This window comes from Protomyctophum parallelum (assembly GCF_964188405.1).
Source record: "Protomyctophum parallelum genome assembly, chromosome: 10".
In the NCBI taxonomy this organism is placed as follows: domain Eukaryota; kingdom Metazoa; phylum Chordata; class Actinopteri; order Myctophiformes; family Myctophidae; genus Protomyctophum; species Protomyctophum parallelum.
The window spans coordinates 24727288-24735282 of NC_139704.1; the positions used below are offsets into that span (position 1 = coordinate 24727288).

Sequence of the window (7995 nt, forward strand, 5' to 3'; positions counted from 1 at the left end):
AAGATTGGGTATTGGGTAAGACTGAAATTATGTATCTTGCAGGATTCTTCACTGCTTTGTCTCAACCATTACTCAATGGCTCTGGTCTCAGCCATCGCGGTGGATATTAGACATTCCGTTTTATTTTATTTGTTATGTTGCCACTACTGTTGGAGCAGCCATAAACTACACAGGTTCATCTCGATGTTCTGGGCATCTTTGTAATGTTAGTGTTAGTAAAAAAGCAGGTAAAGGAGTAAAGTTTGAGGCAAACTAACATCAGTCACTCTGCCGTTCACTGTAGTGGAAGATGTGCGCCTGGTGAGGGTTTTACCCCCGCAGCTACGTCGAGTCCGCCTACAGGAAATACGTAGGCTGCGACCATGAAACCGGTACGGAATCGGTCTATACTCTTATTCTGAAAAGATCGGCCACCGGAAATCTGGCTTATTGCTGCTGACAGAACACAGAACGGCTGCTAGCTGACAGATTTGTTGTTTGTTGTTGTTGTTTACACTGCTGCAGACTGCAGAGCTGAGAGAGCTCAGTTCTGTATTAATGAACGAATGCTGCTCATGCGTGTCAGTGAATGAATAGTGCGTGCGTGTTTGTTTGGTGTAGATAAAAGGTTATCTTATTTATTGGCAATTTGCACAGAGAAGAACCTCATTTGTTTGTTGTTGCTGCTCGATGCTGCTGCCCACTGGATGAGAAGATCTGCCGCAGATGCTACGTCTTCTGCGTTTTAGCCAAGTTTAAAAACAACCTACCAACAGTCAGATAAAAGGTATCTATAGCATTGTGTCGTTTCTTTAATCACATATTATATTAGCCTTAATAGCGTGCCTATTCTGGGCGTCTCGTATAGTAATGGGCGAACATTCGTCAACAATGGCACATGCAGATCTTCTAATTTCATTATTTTGATTTATGTGATTTAAATGGAAGATGTAATGACATCATCATATGCTAGTAAATTGTAAAATCCCCTGCTGTTGTATAGCATTCTTTACACGAGAAAGTAAATGTCATTTATTTAGGGTAGTATTGCTTTGAATTTTATTTTATGATTCTATTTAGTACAAAAGTACAAAAGTAGTATGAGTGTGTCAGCAACCCCAGAAGACTCTTTCATATAGTCTAAATACCACAATATGAGCACATTTCTATGTGAAATGCTTTTATACATTTAAATAAGAGTTGTAAGAGTCAAAGTACATTTAAGTACATAATAACTTGACAAATATGGTGATGTAAAGTTACTCGACAATCAACAGGCAACTAGAAATAAGCACCTGGCTACAGCAGTATGAACAGAATCAGGGACGTGCACATGGAAAGGATTGGTAGGCTATTTCCATTTCTTTCACCATAGTAAATGCTGCATTCATGGTCTGGAGAGGGCAGTTGTTTTACAGACGGGTAAAAGGGCAGGGGCTGAAGCCCCCTTTGATGTCTATGTGTGCACACCCCTGAACAGAATGACCTGAGTTTACATGCTTCTCCTCAGTTCGGACACTATGGACCTCCACAAGATCATCCACGACGCGCTGCATGAGTTCATCCAGACGGACCAGACCTTCATTCCAGATGCAGATCTCAGGTCAGACCTACTACTATACTGCATGGATCACACACACACACCCTCCCCACACTTTCACTTTCGTTTGTTTGCCAGCCTGACAAACCTGTTAACTGATGACTTAAGGGCCGTTCACATACCTAAAACACAGCTGTCTCCTCAGTGCGTCCTGTCTCCTCCGTGTGTCGCAAGCTCGCGATTCATTTCCGACGAGACAACCTTGTTGCATGAGGGGGAGGAGGGCAGAAGACAGCAAGGTTGTCTCGTCAAACCACGTGACTCCCATTGGAAATTAATTGCGACACACGGAGGAGACGGGACACACTGAGGAGTTCTTGTATGACTTTTTTCTCAGCTTTTCTAAGCTCACAACGCCTCGCATAGGGAGCTTGTAGATTGGGCTATTTTCACAATATTAATCATCTGTGGAACAGAGCCAAACTAAATTGAATGCCTCAACTCCTAAAGTGCTTGTCAGGGTTGGGGAGGTCCCCAGTTCAAAATAAAATATGATTATTTTGGAGGGTCACACGGCCTAAAAAGGTTGAGAACCATCGTCTTAAGGCCTATTCACACTTTTTAGGTGATAAGAGGACCACGGAAACGGTGGTTAGTAAAAAACGAGAGATGTGTTTAGGGTCGCTTACCACTGTGGCGTGACGTCTTGTTACCTAAAACTGGAGTATGATAGGCCTTTTTTCCTACTCTTTTCTTCCCCGCCCAGTGCCCTGGACGAGGTTCTCCTGTCCTACATCACCGGGGTGCTAGAGGACCTGGGCTCCCAGGAGAGTGTGGAGGAGAACTTTGACGTGGAGGTGTTTGCAGAGATGCTGGAGGCCTACATACCCGGCTTCGCTGAAATTGATAGGTAAATTAGATATAAGAAGAACACTTTCTCTCTACTGTTTTCCCTGCAGCTATAACAGATGCAATGATACAAAACAATGCAGAGTCGCTGTTTTTGGAATAGCTTTGTTGTAACATTTTAACCCATTTAAGACCTGAGGCCCATTCTACAAAATGCCTTCTATCTAAATCAGTGGTTCTCATACTTTTTAAACATTTTTCAAACATTTTTCAAAACACTTTGTAAGTCGCTCTGGGTAGGAGCATCTGTCAGACGATCACATTATCTCACCGTTGTAATTTATTTAAGCATTTGTTATTTTGCACTACAGTGTCAAAGTCTGTGAGATGATGTTCAGCCTGGCGTCCAAGCTAGCCACAGCTCGAAGCTCAGGTGAGATGCTCTTAACTAGCTTGCTATTATTACGATATGTAAGATCGCCCTGGCATTAGATTCATGTCCCAGTGAATCCTATTCTTGTAGTTTGATCAAGCTTCTTTTTAAGTTAAAGCTCTATATTCTGATTTTACATTTTCAGGTAGGTTGCCAATTTCAGTATCCATTTGTCAGTTTCAATTATATAGTGTTCCGGGTTGAGTGCGTCTGCTAATTTTTCTGTTTTATCACGTCCCACTTCAAATTGGTATCCTGACCCGTTACTGAACAAACACTATATAGCCATGATTACTTTCAGAACATAGGCCTACTTAACATTAATTGTAGCGAAAACATTTAAACTTCAGAACATGACTGAATATCTCCTCTGGTCTACAGTGTACAGTACGAGTTTGTCTGATTACTATTTATTTCTGACAGAGAATGTTGTGATCAAGGCGAGAACGGATGACATCATCCCACTTCAACATGCAGCTCTGTCTACTGGCCCTGTACAGGGCAAAGACACGCACTGCCTTAGTATGCAGACAGAGGGCGCCACAGCCAAGGTATTACAATCTAACCAATATCAGGTCATATCAGTGGATTGTTTTTGTTCTGATTGTCTTCTCCAATCGAATCGATTTGTCAGTTATAAAAAAGAATCAATTTGAATAAGAAATTGTTCATTTTGGGGGGAAATTTGTAATTTAGCTCTTTCAAAACGCAAAATAGCAGATCTACAAGCTCTAAACACATTGTGAGCTTGTGAATATTTCCGTGATAATGTTGTATTAAACAGGGTTAATACTTTCCAAGTGGTTAATCAGAATAATATTTAGTTAAAATTTAGTTATAAAAAATAAAACTGATTATCAAAACTACGTGGAGTCCTCAATTCACATGATGTGACTGATAGTATCAGGCCAGAATAACGCCTAGGAATGTCTAACAAACAGATTGGTTGTGGTGTTTTTAGGTCCCAGCCTCAGAGTGGGAGCAGCAGGAGCAGCACCTGTTGGAGATGTTTCCTAAGTGCAGCCTGTCGGAGGCCCGCAGCGCGCTGTCCATCGCCAGGGGCGACATGGAGGAGGCTGTGCGCCTCATCATCGAAGGGGACATCCAGCTCAAACCTTCTCCTCTCAACGTGAGTGAGGAGGCGTCCCCAAAAAATAAATGTCCAGAGTATCGGCGGCTGCCAGCTTTGCATATTATGCTGGTGTTTTGTATACAGACGTCCCTTTCGTTCCCTCTGTCGTGTTTCGAGATCTTTTTGTCCTGGAAAAGTTGCCTTGGGGCCATGTGGCCGGGAGTAGAGCTCTCCATCGGTACCCCAATTCCTAAAAAACCACCCGTCGGGGTCCGGATCCGTGTTTTACCATAATTACTTCTACAAAATGTCTTGTTGTCCTGTTTCTATGTCAGTGGTTCTCAACCTTTTTCATGTCGAGGACCCCAAAAATTATGTTAAATGTGCACGTTTTCACGATTTTGCAAAAATAGCAGATCTACAAGCTCGGTGCTATGAGCGCTATGAGCTTGTAGATCTGCTATTTTTCAATAGCTAAAGTATAACATACTGCTTAAAACACCAAAAGGGGTTTCCGCCCAGAATGGATTATGTATTATACCCGAGTGGATCGGGTACAGGCTTTAGCATGTCGGACCTTTGGTGTGTCAGATCTTAAGTGTGCATCAGAGAAGAGCCTTGCTCAGCGCTGATCAGTAGAGAAAATCCTGACGTGCTACGATGATTACACTGACATTGCAGCAGGGCAACGGCACATGCCGTCAGTTCAGTGAGAACGGAACGCATCAAAATATACCTCCATTGAATCAAAATGCACACACGGTGTGTGTGTGTGTGTGTGTGTGTGTGTGTGTTGTGTGATCATGGGTTCCTCATTCATCAAAGACATGCAATTTGATGTCTAACCCTGACCACCCGATATCAGGGCCGGACACTCTTAACCACATGGCCACTGAACAATTGTTGTGTCCTATACTGACAACAAATGACACTTTAATGAGTATCATTTTCCTGTTGGATGACAAAGCGCTGTTCTGTCCTGTCGGCTCAGGTGAACCATGGGAAGGATGTGTCACCGCTCGCAGACCAGAAGCTGAGGGACAGCATCCTACAGAAGTACGTCCCGCTCTGTGTTCATTTTGACAGCGAGTTTTGATTTACTGTAGTTTTTAGTCATGTCCTTTTGAATAAAATGTCATCTAGTTTCAGTCTATTGGTGACGAATATAGTATTGGTGACTGGTGTTTTGTGTTTCTCCAGGTATATGCACGTAGACAGGGAAGAGGACAAGACAACGCACCGGCCCGTCGCTCCCAAAGACGTAAGTCCTCGCGTTGTGTGCCATCATAAGTTACAAACGTCAAATCTGTTCTGCTCTACAAAATGCGTTTTTTTTAAATATTATTTTATTGCTTTTACAGCCTCCAAAGAAGCTGGTTCGTTACCACGGCAACCAGGTGGTGACCACTAAAGGAGAGCGGTACCAGCTGGTGAAGAAAGAAGAGAGCGACGAAGTGAAGAAGACGTACGTCAGTCTGAAGCCTGCCAGGAAGTACAGATTCCACTGACCAAATACACTACATCTCCCCCCCACTCCCAAGAGTGTACAAATGGAACTGTAAGGGTCCATTTGGTTCCGTTTGTATAATCTCAAGAGTTGTGCATCCATAGGAACCCCACTTTAAGGACCCTTTTTTTTATTTTAATTTATTTTTTTCAAAGAGCCCCGAATTAATGTGTATTTGGCCACAGACGGGATACAGGACAACCCCCATTCCAGATTTGAATTGTTAAAACGGTTGAAAAAGAAATCTCCTTTTTCCCGGACGCTTTTGAAAATGCAATGGGTGAGGTTAAAGAGGTTAAAACAGATTTTTGATAGCGATGCTATAGTAACTAATTTGACTCAAAGACCCCTGCACTAAGAAGTAAGAGCAGCTATGGTATTTTTTTTTTTTTTTTTGGGTGATTTTACCATTTGTATTTGGTTTAGTTGTTATCTGCCTTGGTTGAAGACTTGTCTTTTTTTATTGGCAACACTGTTTATTTACCTCGCGGACTGTTGCCATTTTTACATCAAGTTCCGGAGGGGATGTCAAAGCTTGTTTTTTGTAATCATCTGTGTAATATTTACGTTTAACTATCTCAGCAGGTCTGATGAAGCACTGAGTTTGTTCCGGTGTTCTCTTTTTACATTTTTCTTTGTATTGACATTGACACTAAGCTACAGGGGCAGGGCTGCGTCGTCCAACTAATCCCAAATTTGTCTGGAAGAAATTTGTTTGAAAAACTACACCTCATCTACGCAAAAAATGTCACATAAGCAGGCTTACAACTACAAGGGCCATTTCAATCTTGTCATATTTGTGGATTTCTTAATGCCCATTTTAGATTAACCTGCAGTTTCTGTGTTCTGTAGTTTATGCGTAGTCAGTCACTATGGTTTTGGGAACAGTCATATTTGGTAGCCAAGATACAGCGATAATGTCGTTTTCACACTACAAGGTTTTCCTATGCTAACATCTAAAATGACAGGGATGTTTTCCTGGTTGGGTTAAGCAGTAGCCCGTCTACATTTGGGAAATCCACTCCAGATCAAATACTTTTTCATTGCTGTAAATTGGCTAGATTTCCGTAAATCCTGTTAATACTTAGTTAATGTTGAAGTTGGATATTAGTTAGCAATTCCTCTACACCCAGAGAATTATAAGTATTTATAAATCAGTCGAATGCTACTTGAGGAATAGAGATACACACACTTCATTCGAATAGCGTCCTCTTTATTTTTGATATAAATGTCTAGATTTGCAACGTTTCTAAATGCTTGCCGGTGTCGTGGATTGGAAGGAACCTGTAAGGTCCTGTATGTTTACATTTATTTATCATCTATTCTCTACTTCATTTGTTTTGCTTGTGATGTGCTGTATTTGAATTGTTTGAATTATTTTAATGTATATTAGGATACATTGGTTAAAAGGAGTAATTCAACCAAAATAATGACTTATTTTCGATCAATTACACACCCCATGAAGCCTTGAATTCATGGAGACTGTTTGTTTTTGCCTCATTCTAAGGGACGATAATTTGACGACTGGCGACGGCGTAGTATCTGGTAGGAGACACAAAGGTTTGAGTCTAGTATTGACCGATGACCCGGTCAAATTATTTGCTCAGGAATGCCGCTGTGACCAAAAAAAAAACAAACAAATTGCCATGAATTCAAAGCTTCATGGGGTGTGTAACTGATTAACCTAGCGTGACCAGGCTTTCCACCTCGGAGGAAAGCCTAGCCTGTGTGATCTGGTCGGGAGCGGATCATATTGTTACGGCATGTTGTATTCATTGTTTTGTAGTCATCAGGCCAAAACCATCTAAACCAGAACATCCTTTCCCCCTCAAACCGGAAGAATAATACCTTCCCAATAAAAGCCTTGATCTAAAATATCAATGTGAGTGTGCTTTTCAGAGACTATTTAGCATTCGTATACCTTTTATATCCCACGAGGAAATTCTATTCTCAGCGCAGGCTACGAGAGAACGAGTCACACTTTTATTGGGAAGGCATTATTTTTCCAGTTTGAGGGAAAGGAAGTTGTGGTTTGAGGGTTCCGGCCTGATGACTACAAAACAATGACTACAACGTAAGATATCATCCGCTCCCGACCAGATCATGAACCCGAAAAGGAAGGCTGCCCAGGATAGTAACGGACTACTCCTTTAGCGTACTTACACTACTTCTGTTTTGTCCTCCATACATTGGACTGACCTCTAGCCTTTTATTTTGGATCAGGGTATTATCTATTTGCTTCTCAGAGTGTAACACTAAATGTTAAAGGTGTAACTAAGTTACGGTATTATTGTAGTGCACAATCATACAAATAATTTAACTAGTTGTGTTCAAAATCTAACTTTGCTTTGAAGATAATTTGGCGTGTTGTTAATACAGTTTATAGTAAATAAAGACTACATTTTTTTACATGACTAATTTTGCCTTTATTCACTTAATTTCCCCCCATCAGTAGTACAGTATATTAAAATCACACTTGTGTGAAGTGATGGGCGCTCTTATTACATCATCTCATTCCGGCCACTCACTTTTGTCTTCAATGTTTGTGTTACCACAAACTCAAAACTGGTCAGTCATTGTCAGTTTGCACAAAGACTCAAAACTGGCCAAAGAAT

At 41.3% G+C, this 7995-nt stretch overlaps 1 protein-coding gene across 2 annotated transcripts in view; it reads left to right on the plus strand.

The window, feature by feature from the left end:
- Positions 1 to 446: 446 nt before the first annotated feature.
- Positions 447 to 7995, plus strand: part of cuedc2 (CUE domain containing 2) — a 203847-nt gene continuing 196298 nt past the window's right edge. Inside the window, exons 1-9 of one of the 2 annotated variants that reach the window (XR_014569813.1) lie at positions 447 to 766; positions 1490 to 1582; positions 2286 to 2429; positions 2740 to 2801; positions 3225 to 3352; positions 3763 to 3930; positions 4865 to 4929; positions 5074 to 5134; positions 5235 to 6864. Coding sequence is in view for 1 of the 2 variants with exons in the window: in XM_083774373.1 (XP_083630499.1) it covers positions 1500 to 1582; positions 2286 to 2429; positions 2740 to 2801; positions 3225 to 3352; positions 3763 to 3930; positions 4865 to 4929; positions 5074 to 5134; positions 5235 to 5381 (858 nt within the window). In the remaining variant the exon portion in view is untranslated. Of the gene's footprint in view, positions 767 to 1489; positions 1583 to 2285; positions 2430 to 2739; positions 2802 to 3224; positions 3353 to 3762; positions 3931 to 4864; positions 4930 to 5073; positions 5135 to 5234; positions 7719 to 7995 lie in introns of those variants that run through there. The other variant, XM_083774373.1, reaches the window with a different exon arrangement.